The sequence below is a fragment of the Oenanthe melanoleuca genome, chromosome 1 (genome assembly GCF_029582105.1).
Source record: "Oenanthe melanoleuca isolate GR-GAL-2019-014 chromosome 1, OMel1.0, whole genome shotgun sequence".
Taxonomy (NCBI): domain Eukaryota; kingdom Metazoa; phylum Chordata; class Aves; order Passeriformes; family Muscicapidae; genus Oenanthe; species Oenanthe melanoleuca.
In genome coordinates, this window is record NC_079333.1 from 107,475,960 (window position 1) to 107,503,753 (window position 27,794).

Below are 27,794 nucleotides of genomic sequence, written 5' to 3' on the forward strand. Positions count from 1 at the left end.
GGGGTTTGCAGGCTCTGCAGGCAGGTGGCTGAAGGAACAAAGGGCAATGAGCCAGAAGAAGAGGTCAGAGAAAGTACAATGACAACAGCAGGAGAATGTAAGATACAGAAGAGAGCATGCTGCGACCCTGCCAAAAAGAACAGCAAGGAAAAAAAAACAGCCTCTATTTTAAGGTGTCATTTGTGATTAATATGGCTCTTTCTGGTTCCCACTTACTCCTTTCTTCCCTAATGAATGAGGTGTTCCTGGGGTGTGACATCTCTAACCCTTTTTGGCTGACAGAAACTGCATCCATTACTCTTGTCATCCATTAATTTATGCTGTTAAGTCTACCAAACAGTTTATGGGGGAAAAAAAACTACCCAGAAAATATTTAATAATATTTCCTCTACCGTCTTGTACCAGGGGAAGTTTTGGTGCTCTTGGAACAGACTTTAAAGACTGCACATCCTGTGGGCTTCCCCAGGTGTGACAACTACAGCTGTGCAATGTTTGCTGCTGCTGCTTCTTTACTCGTCAATCATCTCAGCAGCCAAATGCCACAAGAAGAAAACTTTGCCTTGTTAGCTCACATTCAGGCTATTTGTTTCAGGAGAAATTTGACAGAGGTCTGTAAAGGCATGTAAGTGCATTTTTTTAAAAGCATGAGGAAAAAAAACTGTAAAAATACCAAATGCTAAGTCCAGAGGAGATTCACAGATACTAAAATGAGATTTGAAATTGGATGTATTTTACCAAGTATTTACTACAAAGCTTAAAAGAGGGAGAAACACATAGAATCTGTTCTATGGAGATGATCCTATAATCTATTGTGTGCCTCTAATGCTGTGTACAGGCATCAAGGAGGAGACATAAACAAAAGACTGCACCATCACAGCCATCTCAGAAGCTGCACTCAAAAGCACCACACTGAAGGTGAAGCTCTCTTTCTATAATATGTGCACAAGTCCTTGGATTTTCTTATCCAGCTGAACTGGAGGATTTTCACTATTCCTCTGGAGGAAGGCATTTTTCAAAGCCTGCTGGTTTCCTACAAAATTCCTTGAAGTGCTGCTATTCTCAGCCTAAAACGTGAAGGTGTCTTTTGCTACTCACCAAGTCCTTTCTTCTTTCTGATGTCCCACATTCCCAAAGTCTGGGTGTCCTCAAGCATTTGTCTGGGAGCACACGGGTGTTTGTATTGCCTGGGAGAAGTGCACATCCCCGGGAAGTCCCAGCATCAGCAGCTCTGGGGATCCTGGCGCTCTCTGGTGGAGAGAAAAGAATCGGATCCAGCAGTGAAAATAAAGGAGGGGGAAAAAAAAAAAAAAAAGAAAAAAAAAAGGCAGCTTGGAGTGTTTTCGTTTCTAAAATCTCAGGGTATTTCACTAAAGTTTTGGTCAATGTATTTTTAAGGAGTCATCATCATAGAAAAATAATAGTCCCAAAAATAATTTTCCTTTTTTCCATTGCATTGCCAGGTACACTCCAAATAAAATGTCTGTTGTTAGCCTTTGTCGCTTTTGCAAAATTGTGACCACTTGGAATAAATATGGAATCACAGAATGGTTTGTGTTGGAAGGGACCTTAAAGCCCATCCAGTTCCACCCCTGCCATGGCAGGGACACCTCCCACTGTCCCAGGCTGCTCCAGCCCCAGTGTCCAGCCTGGCCTTGGGCACTGCCAGGGATCCAGGGGCAGCCACAGCTGCTCTGGGCACCCTGTGCCAGGGCCTGCCCACCCCCAGAGGGAAGAATCTATTCCTAAAATCTAATCTAAACCTGCTGTCTTTCAGTTTGAAGTCAAGTTTGGAGAAAGGGAAAGGTGTGATCCTACAGGAAAAAGCAAAATTATTATATTTTAATAATGACACTTATAAAATTAGTGGGTGGTATATGAGTGGGCTATGGTTAATACAAACACCATGGTGCCATTATTTGTCTGTTGTATTTTCTTGTGTTCTGGTTTTGGGTTGAACTCTGACTCCTTGACAGGCTGTACTATTAGTGCATGAAGGGCTTCAAAAGTGAGTACAAATATCCAGGGTGAACCAACTTGGGTCAATTCAAATAGAACTGAAACATGGCTCTGCAGCTTTGCTTTGTATCTAAATACATAATTCAAAATTATGATTGGTCAAAATAAAACATTGTGACCCATCTGCTCTGAAACTTAGCCAATTTGTCAACAATTACATTCATAGGGCATGTTGCTTTTTCAAGACATTTTTATGACCAGACCTGTATTTTAATAACAAAGCTAATTTCTGATCTAGTGAAACATTCAGCTCCTGGCAATGTGTCTTCTTAAGCAATTAAGAGATTGTAGGCATTTGGGCAAAGAAGAACTAAATGACCTTAAAGGAATTGCAGTTTTTCTGTTATGAGGTCATGGTGGACACATTACTTTTTCTTCTACAAAGATTGATGTTTGGATAGATCAGATGTCTCCTGATTTTGCAAATGAACAGAAAACAAGAGCAGGTAGTTGAAGTGGAGGTCTAATGATGTCATCACCTCTGAGCTTTTTTTGTATGGAGCAAGACTCCTTCATTAGGAAGAGGATGTTCTCTGGAAGACACGAGTCTGGGGGGTTATTCCAGATCAAGAGCCAGATGTGTGCTAGCCTCCATCTCCACACCAGCTCCAAGTTATGGAAGCTTGCTTGGTGGCACATCCCTGGTGCCAGGCTGCTGAACACCTTCCAAAGAGACTTCTGGGCATCCCACCTGGCCCTTGCTCCACACCCATCACCCTCCTCCTCAGACAGCTGCCACAAGGACTCACAAGGTTGACTCAGACAGGATGGGATGTGTCACATGTGCTGTGTCTCACCTAGAAAGGGGCTCCAGCAAACAGACTGGAGAGTGCACATGAGGGCAGGACAGCATGAGGGAGCAGTGTTCTGGCTTTGGCTTTGTGCCTCTCCTGGCCCCACAACTCCTGCCACAGCCAGCAGGCAGAAGGACAGCAGGGCTGTTACCTGTGTCTGGGAGAAAGGCTGAAATGCTCATGTGAAAAGGGAAGTGGTCCCCTCTTCTATGAGTAACATTCTGAGGAATCACATTTCAGGAATGAGGATTTCCAGGTCTGCTTCTGCCAGCAGAGCTGTCAGTGAGGAGTGTGCAGTGGTTCCACCACAGGCTGAGGCTCTAAAATCTCAATAAAGACATGGTTATAGCCACCTCACAGGTAAAGGTGGCATCACACAGAGTCCTGGAATGCTGCAAAAAGCTCTGCTGGCCAAAGTGTAGTTTTGACAAACCAAGCACATTTTACACTCTCTGGACAAAGCACTTGTTTCAAACCCCATGTTAGACTTTTATGAACCTTCTCTTCCTTTCATGTGTAGAAAACAGACTCTGGAGCACAAAGGCAGAGAATCAGTGGGAAAAGTTTGTATTGATTTCATCTTTTTGCAATGCATTTGCTTTTGTATTTGTTATTTTAATTGCAGTGACTGAACATACTCCTTTCTTTTTTGTAAATTGTTGTTTTCACAGCTTTAAAATGAAATTTATAAAATAACTATGACTAAATTAATTAACTATGAATAACTATAAGCTATGATGCTTATTTCTGTAACATGGGACTTGGGGTGATCCCAGATCTAACACTTTCCAGTGCTGGGAGTGGCTGGGGAGGCAGCATTAATTTGAAGGGATCTTCTGACCTCAATGAACCCAGGACTCAAGGATTGCCCCAGGCCAGGTGCAGCACCTGGGCCTTGGCCTTGTGGGACCTCGTGATGTTCTCATGGTCCCACTTGTGAAGCTTGTCCAGGTCTCTGTGTATTGCCCAGTCTTTCAGTGGTTCTCCTGCCCTGCTCAGCTTCCCATCCTCTGCAAATGTGCTGAGGCTGAGCTGGATCCAGTGTCTGTGTCACTGGGGAAGCCATGCAAGAGCCCCAGGGCCAAGGCAGAGCCTGAGGGACACCCTCATCCCCAGCCCCCAGCAGGTCGGAAGAGTGAGCACTTGGTGGGGACGATGGGTGTGGCAGAGACTGAGGAGGAAGAGTGGGAATCTGACCTGGATCATGAGCTTTCCTAGTGAGGAGATGTTAGGAGCTACCAAGAGGTCTCTGACTGGGAAGAGTCTCTTAGCAAGAGCTCTCCCAAGGAGGTGTCAGTAGCTGTGGAGAACTCTCCAGCTGGGATGAGGAGAGCAGGAGCTGTCCCAGGGAGAAGCCCTTCTCTAACAAGAGTTTTCTGACTGGGAGGAATGCATGGAGCAAGGGCTGCCCAAGGAGCAGTCTGTAGCTTCCAGAATCATCTGACTAGGATGACTCTGTTGGCCAAGAGCTTTCTGAAGAGGAAGACTCTGTTGGCCAGGAGTTGTCCCAAGGCAATGGCAGCAGAGCCTCCCTGCAGTCCAGTTGGGAAGATGACAGTGACCAAGAGCTTGCTCAGGACAATTGGGAACACGTGGGTGTTCACAGCAATGGGTCAAGCCCTTGCTGCAGCAGAAGGACGTGGGACAAACCGAGCTGCTTTGAGCTGAGTGAAGCAGGGAGCAAAGACTGGGAGTTTTTGCAGCAGAGGAGCTCCCAGTGCCCATCCCTCGGGAGGCCTGGGTTGGGCACGGGGCAGCTGAGCCGGGGCCGCTCTGGGCCTCGCCTCCCCAGCTGGCAGCCCAGGGCTCCTCAGAGCACCACAGCTTCTCCTGCCTTGGGGAGCAGGGACAGAGAGCCCAGAGCCTGCCCTGCCCAGCTGCTCTTTGTGCTGTTCCCAGGCAGGAGCCCAGGCCCCAGGGAGCCCATGCCATGGCTGCCCCGTGTCTCAGAGCTGCCCCGGCCTGCACGTGTCCCTCAGGCTCAGCCATCCCCGTCTGCTTTGCTTCCTCCCAAGGGAATCTCCCCAAGGCCAGAAGTTACCGCTGTGACCGGCCCCAGAGCAGCAGCTGTGGGGGACAATTGGTGCCAGGTGGCTCAGGGGTGAATCCCAGAGAATCATCAGGGTGGGAAGAGACCTTGATGGTCGCACAGTCCCACAGCACCCCAGCACAGCCATCATCACCTCAAAACCATGTCCCTGGGTGCCACATCTGGATGACTCTTCAACATTTCCAGAGACAGTGACTCCATCACTCCCCTGTGCAAATTCTTCCAGTACCTGACCAATGTGTCAGGGAAAACTTGTTCAAAGATTTAATCTGAACCTCCCTGGGCATCTTCTTCTACTACCTGACCACTGTGTCAGAGAAAATTTGTTCAAAGATTTCATCTGAATCTCCTCTGGTGGAATGGAAGGGCCATATTCTCTCATCCTGAAAAGATTGCATGCTTTGGGATTGTGTCTATCCCAAAGGAATGGGCACACATCATCCTGAAAGGATTGCATGCTGGTCCTTTGGGATTGTGCCCTTGAGGAATGGGCACACATGGGAGGTGTTTCTACAGGGATGTCACTGCAGAATTGCGACACAAATGAGTCTTTCAAAACAGTGAAGGCTGAATTTAAGAAACAGCACTAGTAAGAAAAAAAGACCACAACCTTCCCATTCACAAAAAACCCCAAAAATAAAAATAAAAATAAAAATAAAAATAAAAATAAAAATAAAAATAAAAATTAACAATAGGAATAAGGCTAAGATGAAGAAGATTAAGAAATAATAGTAGTAAACAAGATCAAGAAATGGAATAAGAATAGTAAGTTGAATGAGAATTATGAGGAGAAGATAAGGAGAAATAGTAGTTGTGGTAATGAAAATAAGAATAGTAAGAACAAGAAGAAGAAAAATAGTAATAGTAGTAAATAATAACAATAATAATAATAATAACAATAAACAGTTGTAGAAGTAAAAAAAAAAAAAAAATTATAAAATTAAAACAAACATCCACACATCTTCTAGAGCCACAAAATGAAGGGAAGGACCTTAAGGTCCTCTAGGTCCAGCTAGTTATCTTCTGCTCTGAGACATCTTTCCTATTTCTTTTGACCACTCTACTTCCCTTTTCTTGTTAAACAAAATCCATGTTAAATAAAATCTGCATGTTGTCCTCACATGTTCTCCTTTGCACCTTATTGGGGCTGATGCATCTCTCCCTCATGGGCTCTTACACCTGAGCAAGTCCCTTCCAGCTGCAATTCTGGGATTCTGTCAGCTCCTCACTTCCCTTTTCTTCTTGCCTCTGCTTTGAGCTGGGAACGATCTTGAAAATGTCCAACAAACAAACATTTGCTATCTGTTCTGGGAACCCACATGGCTTCAGGACCTTGTCACCTGCACCTACACAGCTCCCTTGAGAGGCATGGCTGAACCAGCACCCCGAGAGCCTTGGGAACTCCCCTCTGTGGTCCACTGCAATGGAATTCTAGTTTCCAGCAAGGAAGAGCTTCCTTTAAGGCGGAGCTCTGAAAGGGCTGAAAGCCAAGTGGAGCAAGATCTTACAATGACATTACATGATCAGCTTTCATAACTTAATCAAGGATTGTTCTAGCATGTGGACTGGGAAAAATAATCAGGCGAGGATCTTCAGCTGGGAGCTGGGAAACTGGGTGCTCCCTCCGTGTCCCCTCTACCCTCTGAGGTACCAGACACCCACTCCAAGCCCAAGGGCACTGGGTACCCACCTTCAATTCCTCTCCCTTCGGGAGCACAAGGAGCTCACCCCAGGCCCCTTAACTCCAGAGTACCAGGTGCCCATCCCAAGCCTCTCCATCTTCTTAAGCCCAGAGTACCAGGTGTTCATCTCGAGCCTCTCCATCCCCTTTACCCCAGAGTACCAGGGGCCCATCCAGAGCCTCTCCATCCCCTTTACTCCAGAGTACCAGGGGCCCATCCAGAGCCTCTCCATCCCCTTTACTCCAGAGTACCAGGTGCACATCGCGAACCTCTCCATGCCCTTTACCCCAAGGTACCATCATGAACAGATCATGACCTTGTCATAATCCCCGGGGACACCAGTCGCTCATCCCAAGCCCCTCTTACCGCCGGCATCACCAGGCGCCCACCCCAAGCCCATCTACCCCCATCTGTCCCCGGGGCCACCAGGCGCCCATCACCGCCACGCTGCAGGACACGGCGGCCTGACGGACACCGCCAGCCCCGTTCCCCGCCGGGCAACCACCCCCGCTCGGGCAGCGCTGGGCAGCAGCCAGAGCCGGGGCCGGGCCCCTTCTCCGCCGCCCCGGGGCGGGGACTGCGGGGCGGGCGGGGCGGCGCGGCGCGGCCCGGGGCAGCCGGCTGGGCTCGGCTCCGGGAGCGAGCGCTGCGCGGGGCTGCGGCCGCCGCTGCCGCCGGGCGCGCCTGCACGGTCCGCGGTGGCGGCCGCATTATGCTCAGCCATGGCGTGGCTGCCGGGCGGGCTGGCCGAGCTGCGCTGGGGCGCGCTGGTCGTCCTCTTCGTGGCGGCGCTGGCCACGCTGGCCGTGTACCTGGTGCAGTACGCGCTGCTGGCGCTGCGGAGGGTTCGCCCGGCTCCGCCGCCGGCCGCGGCTCCGGCGCTGCAGCGGGACGAGCTGCGGGAGGAGGGCGGCTCGGTGCTGGCCTGGGCGCTGTCGCGGGGCAGCTGGAGGCGGCAGTGGCGAAGGGCCTGGGTGGCGGCGCTGCGAGCCCAGGCGGCGGAGCGGGAGGTGAGTGCCGGCATGCAGGTGATGGATGGGCGGCGGGAGGTTATCAGTTATCACGAAGGGAAGGGAAGGGACGGGGGATGCCCGGCGGCGGCTCCGCCGCGCCCGCCGGGATGGGGCCGGCGCCTCCCGGCGGTGGGGCACCGCTCCGGGCGCTCCCCGCTGAAGTACTCGCTGCAGGGATGTACCGTGTGTATTGCTGACCCTCCGTGTGTGTGCTGGTGTATTTACACGTGTGCTCGGCAGGGATCGCAGCAGGGAGCCGGCCGGAGGCACGGAGCAGGGAGGGATGCGGAGGAAGGAAAGCCCCGACCCCCGCAGCCCCTGGCTGGGGTTCGCCCCGCCGATAACATTGTTCGGGCGTGGGGAGGAGGAAACAATGGAAACTTCCTGGCCTGGGCCTGCGGCCCGTCCTTCGGCAAATAATTCCCAGAGCTGGGCTTCCCCCGTCGAGCCTCAGGCCCTGCTGAGCCCGTGTGTGTGCGGTGGAGCTCCAGGGCTGCTCCGAGCCCTTGGCATGGTACATGGGATGCTGAGGGCTTGGTCTGTGACCCGGCTCTGGGAGGATGCACTAAACCTGGCGTTTCTTCCCGTGCCAAGCTGCCCTTCCTGGAAAAGGCACCGTGTGGCATCCCGCGCGTTGCTGTAAGGGCATGCCCGGTGAGGTGCAGGTTAGGTGAGCCTGTGGCAAGCTGGTTTCCTTGTCCTCGGGACTGAACTCTTGTCACGTCACTGCAAAATGCTGAGGATAAACTCTAGGAAGTGGCATGTCCCCAGGTCTCTGAATTTGCGTGTCTTAGACCGAGAGGTTCCTTCTGTACGTGACAGGGAGCAGGCTGGGGAAGAAGGAAGAGTGGGGCAGCATGTGTGTGTGAAAGATAAGGAGTAAAAATTAACACTTTCCAAATATCACTGTAAGTTGGGCAAGCAGAAAGAAAATATTTTGTCTGCCCTTTCAAATTGCGTGGTGCAGTTGAGAAAAGAGAGAAAAGGTTGGGTTGTGGAAGAGAAGGGTCCAGGCAGCTTGAGCACAGGTGCTGGGAGCTGGAAGTAACCAGGCACAAGGGGCAGCTTCCCATCCCTGAGCAGGGGCACAGCCCTCGGACAGGGACATGCACACCCGGTGAGCAGGGAGCAGCAGTGCAGTGCCTGGCACTGCAGCGTGGCATTGCTCCACTGTCAGCCTCCCTAAACCGTGTCAGCAGCACGGAGCTAATGAAATTCCTGCCTGCAAAACAGCCTGGGGTGGTGAGGGAAGCGGGGCTGAGCAGGGTAGCAGGTGAAGAATGCAGTGCTGGTGCTTCTGGAGGTATGACCTCAGTGCCCAGGGGCTGCCTTCACCTCCTGTCTGTGTGAAGGCTGAGTGGCTGTCAGCACTGTCTGCCTTCACTGATGAGGAGGGCTGGGCAGGGGAAGGCTTCTTTCCTCACCTCTGCAAGATGATGTTTGGGGTTTCTTAGTTTTGGCATAGCCTGCTGCAGTTGTATTACTGGGCCAAGCCAAACACGCCTTTTCAAACTACAGCACTGATAAATCTTTGCTGAAGAACAGCAGTTTCACTGAACCCTGCTGCTGTTCATGGACTTGGCTCTGCACTGTGTACCTTGATATTCTACTGGAGGGAAAGATGAGTTATGATTAGGTCCATAGTTATTTCCTAAGTATATGTTTTCAGGCTCTACCCTGTATTATGTAGTGAGGTGTCATGCAATTAATACATGGAAGTTTTGACATACATTTGCAATTCCAGGGACTTGACTAGCAGTGCATTTTTATCACTTGTTTTCTACTGATGTGTTCGTCACCTAACGATGCTTCTTTCTCTTGTTTCTTAGGATTCTCAGTTGCTCACATTTGAGGAAGATGACCCAGCAGAACCACTTGAGCTAGCAGTTAAAGAAGTTAACAGTGTTGTAAAGTCAGCTGGAGAGAAGGTAAACTTTGGATTTGTTGCCTTTCAGTGTACTTTGGGTCAGGAAATGTTTTATTAGTGTCAGTGGAAGTTTTATTTGTCAATAGATCTGTACCCTTGACCTGTGTTTGTCGAGGCAGGTAAGAGGCTGCCTCTCTAAAGAACCTGTGCAAACTCTGCATTGATTCACTTCTTTTGCATGTTGTGAGCAGAATGTGCCCCAGGGCTTCCACCAAATGCACAATAACCAGGGTTATGCCAAGTTTATAGTTACACCCTCAATGAGCTCATGGAGCAGCCCTCTCCCCCACCTCCACAGTCCTGATGATGGTTCCCCATCCTGTTGCTGAGCTGTGCAGTGGGAACTTCATTGGGAAGAAAGAAATTTGTCTCCTGGGACAGGCAAACATCTCTGTCTGCCTCTGTCTGTTTGTGTGGCTGATGACAGGTTTGCTGCCTACCTGGGAGCTGAGTAAGGATCAGTGGAACAGGTGCAGAGTCCTGGAGGTGAAGTCTTGACTCTGCTGGATCCTGTGTTCAGTGGGGAGCAAGTGACTTCTTTCCTCCTCTCCCACTGCAAATACTGGGAGGTGATTCAGTGCCTGTGAAATTAAAGTAAGGCAGAACTGTGTGGCTCTTGGAACAGAAAAAATGTATTAAAAAGGGAAAAAAAATCTATATATGTTTACTAGCAATGATAGCTCCTGCATTTTTGTCCCAGTGACTGTAAGTTCTGGTTACATTAGGCACCTGCATCAAATTAACCTAATGCTTTTCTTTTAGTTTTGCTTTCTTATTTTGCTTTGCTCATCTGATTTAGATGCTAAGCAGTTCTACTATGATTCCTTTGAAAACTATGCATGCTTATCTGTCTGATACACAACTTAGAGGCACACCCTGACTGGTGGCAGCTGGGGATTATTAACATGTAAAGCTGTTTGTGTACTTATTTTCTCCCTTTTTTAAAGCATTTATTTCAGTACCAGTGATCCCTTTCCCCAGCAGTGGGCTGGAGATACTGGACTTGGTAGGACTGGCACAAGTGTTACTCTGTGCCACTGGAAGATGACAGAGAATTTATAAGGAGAGGGCACTGCTAGGTCTGAAAGTGATGTGCTGTGTCATGTGTGAAGTCAGGACCCAAGGGAGAGCTGCTGCAAATAAAAGCTGGCAAATAGCAGCACAAAAAAACTGGTGTCTTGCAGTGCAGTGTCTAAAATGTTGCTGGAAGGGACAGGCAGGGCTGGGTTGAGCCATTCCAGCATCTTAATGGAGGTGTCACACTGCAGACAGAAATCTGGTTTCAAAACAGCTTAGACCAATAGAAGCACATTTTAAAATTTACTGGAATAAAACTTGGATTTATTTCGTACACTGGGTTCTTCTGAACTCAGCCAAAACCCATTTCAATAATCTTGTGCACACTTGCTGGAAAAAGTTCCCTGAATCATTCTTACTCCTTCATTAAGGTACAACCTGAACACTTACTTGAATTACAGGATATAATAACCTTAGAATGGCAGTCTGGTAGCTACTTTTCCTTCTTCTTTAGATGCATACCTTTCTCTAAACACCTCAGGAGTTCTCTTATATGATAATTGTGTTGTATTTCCTGAGGTCATACCAAGATTGCTTGGGTTTTGGTTTTTTTCTTTTTTTGTTTGTTTGGTTGGTTTTTGTTTTGTTTTTGTTTGTTTGTTTTGGGTTTTGTTTTGTTTTGTTTTTTTGTTTGTTTGTTTGTTTGGTTGGGTTTTTTTTGTTTTGTTTTGGGATTTTTTTGGTGTTTGCTTTTTTCCCCATCCTCTTAATGTTTGCATGTGAAATTGAAAGCTCTCTCTGCAGCTTGCCCAAACTCAGAGTTCTGGCAGAAATTGGTGTGTGCTGCACAGTGCAGTGCTGCAGACATGGAATGCTGCTGCTTCTCAGCTTGGCCCAAACTGTGGTGATAGGAACAGAGCTTCTCTGTGGCTGAAGGTTACACCACACTGCCCCTTGATAAAGCCTCCATTTATGTGTTGCCTTCACTCCAATTTTGGGCTAGAGCCTAAATATATAGAATGAAATGGCCTGTTTTCATTGTGTGGTATTGGTTGTTTTGGTTTAATAAAATAAACATTAGAAATATTCTCAGTCTTAGCTTTTTTCTGCCAGCCTTTCCATTAGTGCAGTCTGTTTCCAGAGGACTTGAATTTCACAATAGAGACAGCAACAAAAAAGGCAACAAAAAAGAGGATTCTCTTGCTGGGGTCTTGGCACACAGAGTTTGGATGGAGCAGGCTGTGACAGAAGTCTCCCTTCTTTTTCTGCTTCACACTCAAATGGAAAGGGCTAAAATTCCTTCAGTGCCATTCCTTTAATGTCACTGCTGCACTCCTAACTGGGACCATTCCTGGTTATGTGTGTTTGTTTCTGATTCTTTTTGGTGGGGTGAACCACCCTGACCATGATGTACAATTCCTGTTGTCTTTTAACTCCCCATTTGGCTTTGAAAGCCATTCCATATCTTTCTTTCTTTAATGACTGGGTTTTTTTACAAGCCTAGGTGGAATTATGACCCACGGAGATTTTTTTCCTTGGCTTTTTTTAGTTTTTGCACTAATATAATCCTTTCTTCTTAATATGTTAACTCTTCATCTGTGGTGCTTGCTGTCAGTAAATGTATTATGAAGGGATTATATTTCCTTGCAGCTTTTGTTTAGCTTGCCTACATAAGTTGCTCCTTAAATCTCCCTTTACTGTCCTGGCTCCTGACTCTCCTGTGCACCCATTCTCAGCAGCAGCTCCAATTAAATCCATGGTTTTGAACCTGATGGCTGAAGGGCCACACTGCCCTACAGGTAAGGTCTCACAAAGCAAGGAGGCAGCTTCTTTTAGTCTCTGGAAGTACTTTCCTGAGGGGTTCTGGGCTCCAGTGTGCCTCTCCTGTGGCTGCTTCATGCTGTGAGTGCCTTGTTGCATCAAGGTCTCTCTCCCTGTGGTGCTCTGTGGTGATAAGCTGTCCTTTGTGTGAGCAGCAGTTGTTAATTCTTACACACACACACACACACACACAGAGTGTATTTTGTATTGCATTCCCCTCCTACGTTTCAAGGTCTTGCAGCTTTCCTGTGTGATGACCTAATCTTCCTTTATGTTGCTGCTTCCCAGCTTGCTTTCCTGAGCATCACATTTTCTTTCAGGTTTCTCCTGGGGTGTTTTGGACTTTAACTGTGTGATGGGTTTGGTGCCTGAAAGAATCCTTGGTAACCTGTTTTCAGCTCACTGTGCTGTCCTCTCCCTTTCAAACATCCCAGTCTACCTTAACAGGGGAGTGATGGAGTACAGGATTAATTATTAGTGGGGTGAGGCTACAGAAGTAAACAAGACAACATTATGATCTAACCTTCAGAGCTGAGTGCCTTGTCAGAGGGAGAGGGTGGGGGTTTGTTTGCTTCACTGGAGGTGATCCTGGGTTTGGCACTGTGTATTCCAGCTGCTCCTGCAGATGTGTGTGGCTTGGCACAGGGGTCAGGGAAGCCTTAGCACCCAACACAGGGGAACTGTCTCTGCAAGTGAGTTATTCTCCAAGCTACCACAGCACAAACTGACAAACCTCTCCTGGGGTTTTTTCTGTCTCCTCTTGATCTCTGTGTCTCATATGGTTTGGAAGGCTTGCATGCTAGTGAGGCCAAACTAGCAATTCTAGTTCTGGTATTGATTTGTATTCCCCTTTCTGAAATGTAAGTACTGCTTCCTGTCTTTGCAATGTTTGATGTTCATTTGAACTTACTAGGTGGATTGAAAATTCTTCCTGTCCTGTCTCCTTGTACTCCCTGTTTGTTTATTTTATTCCCTCACTCCCCATTTTTTCCACCTATTTGAATTTGAATGTGTTGGTCTCAAAGGAGTGGATAAATTCACATGTTCCATCAACTTCTGCTTTGTTTTTGTTGCTGACTTGGCAACTCACTCTCCTGCACTGAGTCCATCCCTCACCCTGCCTTCACCATGGTGTTTACCACCATTTGGGAAACTGCTCTGAGGTTTTAACTGTATTTACAGGCAAATTCAGTTTGGTGCTGGCTCCTAAAAATCCACACCTGCCTGTGCCTGGGTTAGACATTGCATTTGTCATCTCCCCTTCATTTGCTCTGGTCACTTGGTCAGTTGTTTGGGTAAGGAAGGAGTGGAGAAGAAGCTGGAGAAACCCCCTCAAAAAATGAAGGAATTGGCTCTGGTAACCAAGAATATAATGTAATTCTTCTGAACAGCTGAGTGCTAATGACTGTCAAAAGGCAGAAGTTTTTGACTTGAAAAATTTTCTTGTGGTGAGGTTTTCAGCCAAGCACACAAACTGTCTGTGTGGCATTGACAAGATAAGTTTTCCATGCCAAAAATAAGAGCCTGCTCACAATAGTACCCTGTGAGACATATGGGAAATTGTGAGGGTCCTAAATCTTACATTGAGAGCAAGGCAACTTTCACTCTGTGGCTGCCTCATGGTTAATTCTGATTCTCTTGTGAAAATGTTAAATATTTGTATTACTTCCATACTACTGAGTAACCTCAAGTAACCTGCTTTTTCTGGAAGTAAATACCAAGTGCAGTAAAACTAATTTCCTTCTAGAAAACAAACAAAAAAGGCAATCAAGGCCCCTGCTGCTGGGGGTTTTACAAACACATGTGGTGTGGTCAGGGCCTGGGGAAGGTGAGGGAAATAAATGTTCCCCATCAGAACTTCCCCTGAAGTCACAGCCCTTCAGCTCAGGGAGGGAACCTGCTGCTGCACTTGGGGAGGGAAGAGTAAAGAAAAGGGAATGTGAAATGCACAAATTAATGGGATGCCAGTGCCAAAACTGAAACCTCCAGGCAAGAGGACTCAGTGTTTGAGGAGCAGGGGCAGCATGGTGCTGCTTGAGATGAAGCAGCTTCTGCTGCTACTTCAGGAGGGAAGAAACTGAGATTTTGGAGCCTTTCCAGAGGAACTGCAAAGGGAAAAAGTCTGGATATAGAGGGGGAGGGCAAAGCAGGGGAAGGGTTTTCATAGCTGTGAGTACACAAGTTTGGACACTTGACTTTCTCAGGAAAAGAGTCTTGCTCAAACCACAGTGCTCTTTCAGTCTCCTTTGTTCCTGCAGTTGTTTATCTGGAAGAGAATTGTTTCTAGGATAATTGTGCTCAGAGTTTTAGATGTGTGAGAGCATCTGCAGCTCAGAGGAGCTGGGGGCCAGCATTCCCAGGTGAGAGCTGAGCCCAGCCAGGTCTGGGAGCTGTGGCCACTGCAGCTCATCCCATCATGAGGATGTCAGGTCAGGGATGAAGAGGAGAGGCTGGAAACAGCAGGAGTAACCCTGGCAGGGGGATGATTGCCTGCTGTGTGTGGGGAGGGATGGCAGAGCATAAAAAGGCACCTGAGGAAGGGCTGGGAACCCCTTCCATGGGAGATCCCCAAAGCACATGGAGAGAAGGATGTTTGTGCTAAGGGAGCTGCTGGAGGGAGAAAATACCTTGGGCTTGGTTTCTTTGTGCTGCTACTTCACCTCCCCCTCTTTCTGCTGATTTAGGAGATGTGTCTTGTCCAAACCTAGGATCACAAGAGGGAGATGGGGGTGACCCCTCTGGGAATTCAGAACCAGCTGGTCCCAGCTGCTGTACAGGGCTTGATTTTTGAAGAGCAGTTTGTTCTAAAAGTGACAGGTTTTCTAGACTCTAAAACACAAAGGGTTGCTAACTGGGGATGTCTCTGGTAGAGGGAGGAATAGAAATGAAATTTCAGGAGAATTCTCTTCCTGTGATTCAGGTTCCTCTGTTTTCTTGTGGACACCCATCTTTCCTTTTTTTCCCTCTGCCAACCAGAAATGGGTGCTTTGCCTGGCCCTGCCTTCTGCAGCTCTTCACCTGTGCAGAAAAAATGAATTTGAGGAAGCAGGTTGGAGTGAGGCAGGGGGAGAAGGAACAGAGCATGGGAAGCTTCAGTGTTTTTCTTTGTGTGCCTGCCATGGGGGAAATGGCCTACATATTTCTGCTTGGGTCTATCAAAATCACCTGCCACACTTCTAAAGATGTGTCACTCAGCAAGGGAAGCAGCAGTTGCAGTCTCTTTAATCACTCTTTCACCACTTGTGGCAGCATCATAGATGAAAACAAAGCTGCTTTCTCTCTAAATTCCAGTCCAGAATTCTGCTTCTCTCAGTATTCTGACTCCATCATCCATCCTGCTCCCAGAACAAATTCACCTGACATAAATACGTATTTACAAATGTGGAACCACTCCTTTTGATGATTGGATTAAAAATTGACAGGTGGCTGTATCTGAATACCACAGTTTATCAGTAAAAGTGAGGGCAGAAGGGGAGTAGGGCTTAGTTAGACGTCATTGGCAGAAAAGAAATTAATCAAGGAGACTAAAAGTCCAGTCTCCACTGGTCTGGGCTTTGAAATGAAAGGTAAAAATACATTTTAAAAACTGATTTAACATTTCTTGACAAAATGCAGAAAGAAAAATGAAAGTTCCACCACCTGCAGTGTCTGTTTCCATCCTTTACTTGGAATTAAACATGATTAAGAAACGAGTGGCACATGAACTCATCTGCCAACTCTCTGGCCACACTTTTATTTCTTTTAAAAACATTAATCAACCACATACCTGGCAACCTTGGCTTTTGGACATCCAGAAATTCCAGATGAATGGCTCTGCATTGCATGTACAGCAAGTCCAACTTGTTCTGAATGCATTCAGCTTCCTGTGGATGTGTGGAAAAAACACATGTGGATGATAAAACACTGCATTTAGGATCTGGAAGTGTCAGTTTTTGCATCAGACCTGTTCTTTTTCCTCCTCTTCCCTCAAAAAAAGAGGGAAGAACCTTTTCCTTTTCAGTGTCTTTAAAGAGACATTGTGTCAATTACTTTGAATGAAAGGAGTGATTTTGTGTTTCATTTCAGCTACAAGTAAAGCAAGCAGCTGGAAGCAGCTGGGCTCTTTGTTCTTGTTAGCCATTAAAAATCCTTTATATTTTACCATAATTCTGGGTGTTAGTGTTGTTTGTGTGGGGTTGAGGTCAGAAATCGCTTCTGAAGGGATCTGGACTTTGGGAAAGGGGAGAGGTGAGGAAAACTCATTTGTCCACTTCTAAACTGTAATTTGCAAAGACAACCTGAAAAGGCAAATCTTATTGCTTGTGGGTGTGGCTGGGATTTTTATTTGTCATATCCACCTCCCCACCCCCTGCTCCTTTGTAATTAAGTCTCTGCTTTAATGGATGTACTCAGGCCCTTGATAAAGCCCTGGCCATCCTTAAAATGTACCCCAGAGAGCCCAGGCAGATGAAATGTATTTAAGGAGAGCCTGATAAGGGTCTTCCAAGAGGTCCATGATTCCTTTCAAGGCTTTCAGCTTCAATTCCAGTGCCCAGAAGTGGAGCAGTAAGTGCACAAACACAATTTAATAGCAGTGTGCAGAGTTTTTGTCAGACAAACCTTGCAGGGAGTTATTTGTCTGTGCATTGCATTGACCTGGTTCCTCTGCCTGAGTCAGTGTCAGGAGAGCCCAGCTGTCCTTGCCACGGTGGGGACAGTAACCACAGAGGGATGCTGACAAGCAGCTCTCCTCAACCTGCACATCTGTTTGCAAAACAAACATGCCTCTGTGGTGTGATGAATAATTTCTGACTCCCACCCCATGGGCTTTCCTGTGCTGCCAGGAGCCCTCCAGGAATTTCTGCACACTCCAGGAATTCTGCATGGCAGCTCCAGCAGCTCAGTCAGTTTGCAGAGGGGAGGGAGCAAAAACTCTCCACTGTTTACAAACCCAGTGTGATAACAAGTTAAATTACTGCTCTTAAAAGTGTATTGCAGTCAAGTGGCACTCAGATTTTTCCCAGACATTTAGCTTTGTCACCACATTTCAGGGCCTTTCTTGGGTTTGGTCAAAGGCTTGAATAAATTCTTAAAGGCTCCTGCTTCTTTCTGTCCCACTGAGAACTGGAATTAGACAGAATCCTCTGCTGTAGCAGCAGGTTTATACCAAAGTTTCACATTTGTAGGATGCTGTAAGCTAAAGATTGTGTGGTAAATCAGCTGTCCTGTTTTAGGCTATTTACCTCAGAGCAGAAGAGGAAGAACAAACATCTTTGCCCTCTTGGAGCTTTTAGTACATAGATCTGTGGAATGGAAAGGAGTCCTTGTCCTTAGGTAACAATACTAAAAAAATTTTGGGAAATGCCATAATTTGCAGGTGTTAAATTTCATGTCCAGATTTGAACACTTGAACTATGTGCCTTTAGAAGAATGTGCAGAAGGAGGTGGGAACATGAATGAAATTGCTTAGAAATTTCCCACCTGTGCAACTCAGCACAATTCTGCTAGCCTAAATTCCTTTCTTACTTTCTTTCTTGCCTTTGCCAGACCTTCTGAAGAATAATTTGTTTTTCCCTTCATTTCCCCTCATCCTTTTCCTTTCTGCAGGTGGTTTCTTGCAATGTTGTGGGAGATTCTGTGAAATTCCTTGTTGCTGTCTCAGCCCCTCTGCCCTCAGCTGCTGAACCTCAGTCATATTTTGTGAAGCTGTCCCCAGTCCACCTGCAGGTAAAGTCTTAAGTGTTGTTTTCTCTTCCCTTCCTTTTGTTTCCCCTCTGGGGCAAGTGGTAAATACAGAAATTAAGCTGCCTCTTCAGGAGACTGGGGTTAAATAACATGTTGGGTAGACTACTTGGATATCTAAATTCCCTTTTTAACTGGCATGCACTCTCAAGGCTTAAGCAACTTCTGCCTCCTTAGAGTGTCACTTTGAAGTTACCCACTCAGAAAATGTTCTTCCTGAGCTGAGGTTGACCTACAGTTTCCTTACAGGACACCACAACACTCTACAATAACTCTTTTCCTGTCCACAGCTTCAGCTCTATGTGAAAGACAAAGGAGACGATGTCAAAGTTGAGTGGTTCCTCATTAACACCAATGAAATCAACTTTGAAATCCAGCCAGCAGTGCAGGAGGTCAGTCAGTAAGTTTTATTTGTTGTAATGGTAGAGCAGGTGGGTCTCCATCCCCTTGGTCCAAAGTGCATCTGCCATGGATAATCTGTCAAACCCCTACACCTCTGAAATCCAGCAGCACCTCCAAGATTACTGAAACAAGTCTGGATTGACAGACACATGACTTTGCAAACATCTTTTACCCAAATTCAAGCTGTGAAAAATGTCTGTTCCTAAATATCTTCTCTCAGAACACTTCTAAAATAATTTTAAAAAGCCCCTGATGTAATGATATTTCCATCAAAGCAATTAAAACGTTGCTCCTTCCCTAATTTTAGTCAATTTTGAAATCTGGCAGCAATAGATCAGAAACAGCTGTAAAAAATACAATTATTTAAGGAAATTATGGATGATCTAAAAATATTTTGATGCTTTTGGACTTGCACCTGATCTTTGTATAAGAGCACTGATTCATCTTGAAGAGTTTCATCTTGACTGGGATTCTCTTCTGCCTTTGACCCTTCACAATTTCTTATTTTTGGCACAAATGTGGTGATTTAACTGTTTCTTACAACTGTGGGGGAAGACTTATTTGTATTTTGTGAAGTTGTTTTCTTGAGTGAAGGCCTTGTTAAAAATTAAGTTAATTGTAGAGCTGCTTCTAAAGACCTGTACTGAGAGACCTACAATCATAATAATTTATTAGCACAGCTTTTGTCCATAAAAATGTGAAACTCAGAGCTAAAGACAGACCAGCCTTTTGAAGTGTATTTTAATGTAGGTTTTACCATGCACACATAGCATGTAAATGACCTTCACATGCTGGGGTGGCATGTTGATTATCCACATTTGAACAGTCATTAAGTATTAAATCCTTCCTGACAAACACAGATGACTCTGGTGCAGTCACTGGGCTTCACAATCAGCTTTTTGAGAGGTGCCCAAGTCCAGCTTTGCAGAGTTGCACCTGTTCTGCTTTGCCTGCATTTTTAGAATGAGCCTGTTAAGTTCTTTATTTGTTAGAGGGCTTTATTTTCACTTTGAAGTTTGTATTAGCACTTATTGAAGAGGAGAGGCAATAAACAAGGGGGTAAAACCTGTGAGCAAGCTACACCTTAGAAATTGCTTCAGCTCCTAGACTTCAATGTCAGCTTTTGTGTCTTGTTTTTTTCCTCTTTGGGAAGCAATACTGTGTGTACAAATAAATACCTTTAATTACTTGTGATTATCTCCACAGTGGTTTTGACATCACACCAGCTGGGTATAATAACCCATTTTCTCTTGGTAATGGCTGGGTGAACCTGAGCTGCGTTGGGCAACCTGGCAGGGTTTGGATTTACACAAGGTGACTTCATGTGCTGATGTGGTGTACACCCCTAGCCCAGGTCAAACCCAAAGTGAAACCTGTTTTCTTTATCATTTTGGGGTGGCAGTTAAGCCACTGTGGCTTGTCTTGTCAAGGGAGTCGTGGTGGAGAGTTACTTTCCCAAAAAAGCATGGCTAAAAATGAGGCAGAGCTGACAGGAGGCTCTTTAATCAATGTCCTTTCCAAATAACTATGGAAACAGCAGCAAATACCTACAAACAGAAGTCCAGTGGCTGGAGGTTGCTGTTGTTAAATAACAAATGTCACATTAGGCTGATGGCAAAGCAGGAGAGGCAACTGGGATTTACAATTTAGGTAAGAGCAGGGGAGGGAAATTACCTCCAAAACAATGAAGACTAACCACAATTCATCTGCTTATTTAAGCAACTTAAGTAATGAAATTGCTGTTACTGAGGCTTTTAAAAGCGTAATTTACTGTGATCTTTATTGAAGTGAATGAGTACTATCTGTTTCCTTGGTGGTGCTTTGAGGGCACATGGTGTAAGTGCAGCAGATTTTTGTGGGACTGGCCAATGCTGTTTTATGTTTTGAGCATGTCATCAAAGGCCAGTTAGGTAAGAAGGCAGTACAACAGGATTTCTGTTCACAGCATTCCCAGGATTTTTTTGTGAAACACCCTAAATGTTCTGTAACACCTGGGTAACTGGGAAAGGGCTGTAACTCCCAATCTGTGTGACCTGTTGTGCAAGGTGCATGTCAGTGGTGTGGTATCAGATGAGAAAAGATGGATGGGTCCTCTGTTTTTAGGTCAGATCTTTGTCTCCTACTTGAGTCTTTCCTTTAGAAAAGAAACCTCGCTGAGATTTCAGAGCTGTTGTGTTTCAGCCTGTCCTTTCTGGGACATCTTGATTTAAAAATCCATGCCCTATAGGTAACTGAGCAGAAGAAAACTCCTGAGGAGCATGCTGTGAGTAGCAGGCATTCTCCAGGAGCACAGGGAGGGCAGTTCACTCTCTTGATACACCTTAGAATTAGTCATGTGAAGCTACAATGTGTGCACACAAAATCTGTGGTGCCCTCTGAGCTTGTGGTGCTAAGCACAGATGGCTGTGAGATTTTTTTATGGGCAAACTACATCTCAGTGCCCCAGAGCAGCATGACTGTGTCCACACACTGCACTTTCCAGCAAGGTTCAAGACCTCCAGGAGATGCTGTAATATTTTTTTCAGTGCAGCCCAGGATTAGTTTCTTCTCAGCTGTTGCAGGCTGGCAGAGCTCCCATTAAATCAGTGGAACGGAGCCGATCTGCTTATCTGCTGACCTGATCTGCTCTCTCAGGGGAGGACAGAGCACTGCAGAATCTTTAAAACACCATCATGAGATAAAAACTGTCACAGAAACTTCTGCTTTTATGGATAGCATCTGTGCCTTCCTAACTCTCAGAACAGCACGGGTTTTTCAGTGTTTAATTCTAGCTTTCCTTTAACACATAATGGAGAAATTTAAGTAATTCTTTGCATGATCTGGTGTTAAATTCTGTTGTTGGCAACAGAACCCACGTGTCCCTTTCTGACAAAACTAATGTTTGATGGCTTTGGTGGTTTAGACATGTACAAAATTAATTTTTTCCTTACTTTCTTCTGAGTTTTGAGAAGCCTGGCTGTTTGTTTCCTCATAGGAAGAGACAGCAGGGACATGTGCAATATCTGAAACGCTCAGAGATGTCTTGAAGAACCTCTTCAGCTCAGCTTCTCCATCTGTAGTGTTGAGTGTCAGGCCTGCAGATACAAAGGAGATTCAGGTAAGGCTCATTCCTTCCAAAATCTTTTGAGAAGTGTCCTCCCTCTTTGTGCTTTTATGACCTATTCATGGCTCACAGATGAGTGAGTTACCAGTGTCCAGTGGCAGGAACCAGCTGGGACACACAGTTAGAACAGCACAGCCCATGGCATTGGGGGCTTTGTGGTCACACCTCCTGGGTGGCTCCTTGCTGGTGTTCCAGCCCAGCTCAGCTCTGCTTCCCTAGACTGGCACAAGGGTTTGGTGCTGGCTGTGCACAGTGCCCCTTGTCCTGGTTGCCTCTTGCAGAATGTACAGAACACAAGCCTTCTCCCTCAGGGCACAAGTCCTCCCAAACCTCCGAGGGCTCACGAGCTCAAGCTGCTGGTGAGGAACATCGAGGTGAAGCTGAGTGATCTCCGTGCTGCAGGTAAAGCCCAGGCTGGGTTGGGGTTTTCCCTTTTCAGGTGAGATAGTGTGGGAGTTCTGGGTTACAGCCTGCTCTCAAAAGAAGGTTTAAGAAATTGCTGTATTCTGAGAAATAGACTTCATAGAATGACAGAGTAGCTTGGGTTGGAGGGGACCTTAAAGCCCATTCCATTCCATTCCATTCCATTCCATTCCATTCCATTCCATTCCATTCCATTCCATTCCATTCCATTCCATTCCATTCCATTCCATTCCATTCTCACCTTCCACTATCCCAGGCTGCTCCCAACCCCATCCAGCCTGGTCTTGAGCATTCCCAGGGATGGGCCAGCCACAGCTTCTCTGGGCAACCTGTACCAGTGCTGACTTAATGTGTTTTTTAATTTATCTGAGTATTTTAACATCTTGTTCTTCTTGTACAGAAATCCATCATTGCTGAAAACAGATTGAAATGACCACATGTATAAAGCTGGCTGATTATTTTCTGGCTTTTAGTTTTAATTTCTAAAAGTTCTCATTTTGGCTGTACCCAAGATGAGGGGCTCAAATCCAGCTCTCCATTAGCTGCTGGCAATGACATTGGCTTGATTCAATGTTACCTTATTTTTCTTGACTTTAGAGTGATTTGCAGATGTATCTCAGATTCTCCTCCTGTATTAGAAACTCCTGAAAGGTGTTTTTTTGTTGTCAGGGACATTTTCCCCTGATACCTCTGCAGGTAAAGGAAGAAGGTGCCTCTTAGTGGAGAATGAAGCCAAGAAAGAGGTCACTGCCTAGTGGAGTTAGTGCTGGGTTTGGAAAGCAGCACCAGGCCTGTCATGCAAACACTCAGACTTCTCCAAGGGCAGGCACATCCCTGACTGAGGCATGAGCAGCACAGCTCAGATTCTGTCAGCAGAAATACAGATTTGGAGGCTCTGGTGTTTATGGCCACTAAACAATTCCCTGACACTATTTTTAATGGAAGCTACTAAATTGGGCAAGGCAGTAGTTTTGGATAAATGTATCCTACTTGCTGTTCTCCCTTTTTTCAGCTAGAGGTAATAGGGTTTCTGCCCTAGAGTCTTGCATAATGCTGCTTTGCTCATCCTGGTTGGAAGTGATCCCCCTAGAAATCTCTGCAGAGGTGTTTTTTTTTGGTTTTTTTGGTGTTTTTTTTTTTTTAAAGAAAACCAAATTATTTTTAAAGCAATTCTGGAACTCTTGGCTGTGAAATATCCTATATTAATAAAACTCTGTTGGCAACTGCAACCCAGTCTAGGGGAAAGTGTCTCAGCCCAGCAAGGGGTTTGGAATGAAATGATCTCTAAGGTCCCTTCCAACCCAAACCATTCTGTGATTTATTACTCTACAATTTTGTAGTGCAAGCTAAACTTTCCAAAAGATTGGGTCATTTTGCCTCACTTTAAAAGTCATGAGATGAGATAGCTCTGTGTGTATATGCTGCACAGAAGATTCCCCTTCTGAGAATTGCTGCACCTTCCCTAAAAATGAGAGGAAAAAGACAATTCACGTGCTCTGCTCTGGGAACACAGATGTTGGGAGGTAAAATCCCTGTTTGCTGTTCTAACAGGAGATGGAGGGAATTTTGCTGGTTCTTCAGCAGCTCCTGGAGTGTAAATATTTGGAACTGAGTATGAGAAATAAAGCTTTATGATAGGGTTTAACTAGTGCACTTGAAATCCAGCAGGAATCCTGCACAGCTGGAAAGCTGCTGGCTTCTGGACATAACTTGCTGACTTTTAATTAATATTCCCTTCCCTTTTCCTGGCCTTCCCTTGCAATAATGAATTATCCTGTTGGAACTCAAGGACTGTGCAGGATTTCAGGGTAACCTGCACAGGTTCACAGGGGGCTGGTGTGTGCTGATGAAACCATGATTGATGGATGCTGACAGGGTTTATAGGAGCTCTGGCTCTCCTGCAGATATCTTAGTTCAGCTGGTGAATCCCCAGTAGCAGAACTGGTCTCTGCTTATGGGCTGTGCCTGTTTTTATTCCCTTACTTTGTGCATGTAAACAAAGATCACCCTAGATTTTGTATTACATGCTCTACAGGGAATCATTGAGGGTAAAAGTAATTTCTGCTGGTAAGGAAAGAGTAGTTAACTGTTTGCAGCAGGGTGTCCAGGGCAGAAAAGCTGCAATGCCCTGTGGTACAGTTGGTTTGTGGCTCAGGTGTGGTTCTGTGCAGGGTCCCTGCCCTGGCTGGGGATGTGGCAGCAGGACCAGGCTCAGGCACACTCGGCTGGGGGAGCAGAAACCAGCCCAGGTCCATGAGCTCAGCTCAGCCCCTTGAAAGCAGCTCAGCTGCTTACTCTGGGGTCAGCTTGGATCCCAAATAAGCTGTGTGTACTCAGTGCTTTGTCTCCTCTAATCACCTTGCCAGGCCAGGCTGCCTCTGTGCCTGAGACATCCCCAGAGAACAACTGAGAGCTGCTCAGAGCAAATACAAACCCAGATTCTTCGGGAGACCTGGGGGCAGCATCTTTTGTTTGCTCTGCACACAGTCAGTACTGAGCTTTTTGTTGCTCTCCTTGATGTGTTGGAAGTCTGGGTTTAAATTATTTCTGGTGCTGTGAAAGGCATATTAAAGGAACAGTTTTAAGAGGAGAACATCTGGCAAACTATTTCCCCTTGGAGCAGCAGTATAACTACTCTTAATATGCCAATTTGCAACACTATCGAATTCCAAGATCAAGGCAGAGATAAGTCTGCAGCAGTGCTTTAAAACTTGTTAAAAACCACAGTGAACAAACCATTGTGAATTAGCACTGCTGTCATCAGTCACTTGCCAGCAGAAAAAGCTTATTTTCACATCCAAATAAATCACTGTGACTGTGGCCAGGAGGAACTTAGAAAATTTCTGGTTTTTTAAAGCAGCTGAAAGCAGCTTTACTCCCTCCCTGCTTCACACCCACAACATCACCTGCTCGCTCTTTGTCTCCCCATCTTTTTGGATCGTTTTATTATTGCTCCATGGGAGGATTGAAATTGGGCTGTCATGTTTCACAGCATGTAGGGGAGCTCATAAGACAGCAGTGATGCAACAGTGACCTTTGCCATGAATGTCCTGGGTGTGCAAACCAAGGGAAGGCATTTATTCCGTGGGAGGGTGAGAAAGTGCCTGCAGAAATCTGCTCAAAAGTGCAATGTGCAAGCAAGGGGGTTTCTTTTCAGCAAGTGGCCTCTTGGTGACAGAGCATTATAACTTCTGTTGATTTTTCTTGCCCTTACAGGCAGCACAGACCTTGTGTGTATAGTTCAGTTGAATGACCCTATGCAGAAGTTTTCCAGCTCTGTAGCCAAAAATGCTGCACATCCCTTTTGGAAGGAAGAGTTTATCTTGTAAGTAATTTACCTACTGAGAATATTTTTACACTAAAACACTTTTTTTTTTTTTTTTTTTTTTAATTGAACTGTGTGAGAGAAGAATGACAATTTTGTCCATTCTTGGCCTTTCTCTGTGTGGCCTCAGAGAAATCTGGAGCTGGTAGGAACTTCAGAATAACTAATTACCCTCTGCATGGATATGAGGTACAGGTCTCTAGGTTCCATGGTAGATACATGATTCCAGTAGATGACAGCAGTCACAGTCAGGCTTTCCTGCAGTACCAGAAAAGAAGTGCTAGCAAGGTTTTGAAGTCACTTTACTGTCAAAACTGTATTTGAGGGAATCTAATGTTTCCCCATTCCCTCCCCTGAGTGGAAAAAGCACATGTGCAAAAACAATTGACCATCTAAAAGAATGGTGACCATGACTAAAAAGAGAGTGTAAAACTAGATTTTCTCTCTCCTGTAGAACAATAAACGGGACTTTCATGCAGCCTGCACAGTATTCAGTGATTCACACAGCTGCTGTAAATAAGGTCAAAAGTGAGCAGTTGTAAAACTATTTTTATTTTCACTTTCTAACAGCAGAGCAAAAATGGCTTCTGAGGTGCATGAGTTTAGGAAAGGGAGGAGTCACTGATGAACTTTGTTTTCTGAAGTATCACAAAGTGCTTCAGCCTGTGGGTCTGTGATCCCCTTCAGCCATCTGTTGGTGGAACAGCACCGTGCTCAGTGTTGCAGAGCAGACAAGTTCCCAGCAGTTTGGGACAGGAAGTTTGTAAGAATAATACCCTTTTCCAACTGAAAGGGCTGAGAGAGGGCAGGCAGGATGTGATTAACTTGGCTGGAATTTGGCCTTGACACTAGGAATAATGCTGGGGTTTCCACACTGCTTTTCAGAAGTGCATGAGGTAAGCTTGGGGGCTTTTACAGATAAATGATGAGGATTTTGGCAGGGGTTTTGAACTTCTGTCAAGTTTCCATGCACGAACCTCTGCCCTTTTCTTTCTTCAGAGCCAAAAATATCCTTCACTCTGAGCACCACTGTGCTGACCACCATGTCAGCCTCTGCTTTAGCTTCATGGCAAAGCAGCAGTAGTGCCATCAAGGTGCTCCTTTCCAAATTTTGGGGTGCAGGAAGGGTGGGAGTGGCAGGGAAAAACTAAAAATCTTCTGCACAGATGATGTATCACAGCATCTAGTGGAGGTGGGGTGTCTGCAGCCAGGATCACACCAGCCTGAAACTGAGATGTAGCAAAATGAAATGTATGTTTGCAATCCCTTAGGGTTTTTGGCAGAATGCTTGCTTGAGAAGGGTGTAAAATTAAATTTTACCTGAGGGTTCCTCAGTAGGTGCCCAGTTTGCTTCACTGTCTCAGAGAAAAGGTTTTGTACTGTTGTCTAGTCCATCTTAGGAAGTACCACATGTGCAATTCTGAGAGTAGTTCACCTGGGTTTGGTCACTCAGAAACTTGTTCTTGTTGGCTTGCAGCATCCTTGAGTCTTGTTTTGGAGAAGTGATCCTGACTCTTCTCATTTAAAGCTGTAACTTGTTTCATTTTCTTGCATCTGCCCTGTTTTTGCAGGACACTTTCCTGCTTTGATAGGGATGTAGATTGAGCCTGTTCCAGCATCTTGACTTACAAATTTGATCCTGCCAGGAGAAACCAAGCTTTTTGGTGCTGTGGTGTAGCAGTCAGGCTAGGAACCATCTTCAGCTTGGAGGACAGCTTTTCTCAGCTCCTGGGTAAAAGAAAATTCTCTGAAATTCAACAAATTGAACCTGTGCAAAAGTGGTGGAGGGACCCAGGCCATGGTTTTCTGACTGTGATCCCTTCAGTCACTCTTACCCACCTGCAAGGTGCAGTGTTTGGCTTGGAGAGGGCTGAGAAAAGCTGGGGAAAGGGGAAAACCTGTGTGGGAAGGAAAATCTGCTTGGCCTGCAGAGACCTAATGTGGTTTTGTTTCCTTCACAGTGAACTAAGTGCCAAATCAAAAGCATTGCAACTGCAAGTAGTAGAAGATGGGAAGTTGGATAGTAAGTATTAAGACTGAGTTATTTTGCATGGTCAGTGTGTGAGCTTTGCTGGGTGTTGACAGAAGTCCCCTTTTATTTCTGGATGGCCTCAGAAACTGTGAGATCCATCAGTAAATTTGGGTGGAAGGAGAATACACTGACCAGGTGCCTCTCTTGTGGCCTGGGTTAAGGTTATAGAGAATCATTGGGTTTCTTTCTAGATTGTCAAGATACTGAGTCTTCCAGCTGCTGTTATCATATATTTCTCCATCTCCTAAACATCTAACAGATCCACTGTGAACCTTTTTGGTTTCAAGTTAAGTTTTTGAGTTGTTTCTGTGGCTGAAGGGGAATCATGGAGGTTAATTGTAAATCCTTCCTTTTCAAGTCCCAGACAATTCAGATATGAAAATCACAATCAGGTGTAAAACACTCCAATTCTGCTTATGTTGGATTAAATATAAAACATGGGGGCTCAAACATTTTTACAGCTAGATT

The 27,794-nt window shown here is 45.8% G+C and overlaps 1 protein-coding gene across 2 annotated transcripts in view; it reads left to right on the forward strand.

The window, feature by feature from the left end:
• Window positions 1–7,150: 7,150 nt before the first annotated feature.
• C2CD2 (C2 calcium dependent domain containing 2) overlaps window positions 7,151–27,794 on the forward strand; it is a 36,505-nt gene continuing 15,861 nt past the window's right edge. The window contains exons 1-8 of one of the 2 annotated variants that reach the window (XM_056498588.1): window positions 7,151–7,552; window positions 9,385–9,483; window positions 17,907–18,026; window positions 18,332–18,433; window positions 21,418–21,540; window positions 21,858–21,948; window positions 25,186–25,294; window positions 27,256–27,317. In XM_056498588.1, the coding sequence (XP_056354563.1) occupies window positions 7,265–7,552; window positions 9,385–9,483; window positions 17,907–18,026; window positions 18,332–18,433; window positions 21,418–21,540; window positions 21,858–21,948; window positions 25,186–25,294; window positions 27,256–27,317 (994 nt within the window). In that variant the 5' untranslated portion in view covers window positions 7,151–7,264. Of the gene's footprint in view, window positions 7,553–9,384; window positions 9,484–17,906; window positions 18,027–18,331; window positions 18,434–21,417; window positions 21,541–21,827; window positions 21,949–25,185; window positions 25,295–27,255; window positions 27,318–27,794 lie in introns of both variants that reach the window. The other variant, XM_056498505.1, reaches the window with a different exon arrangement.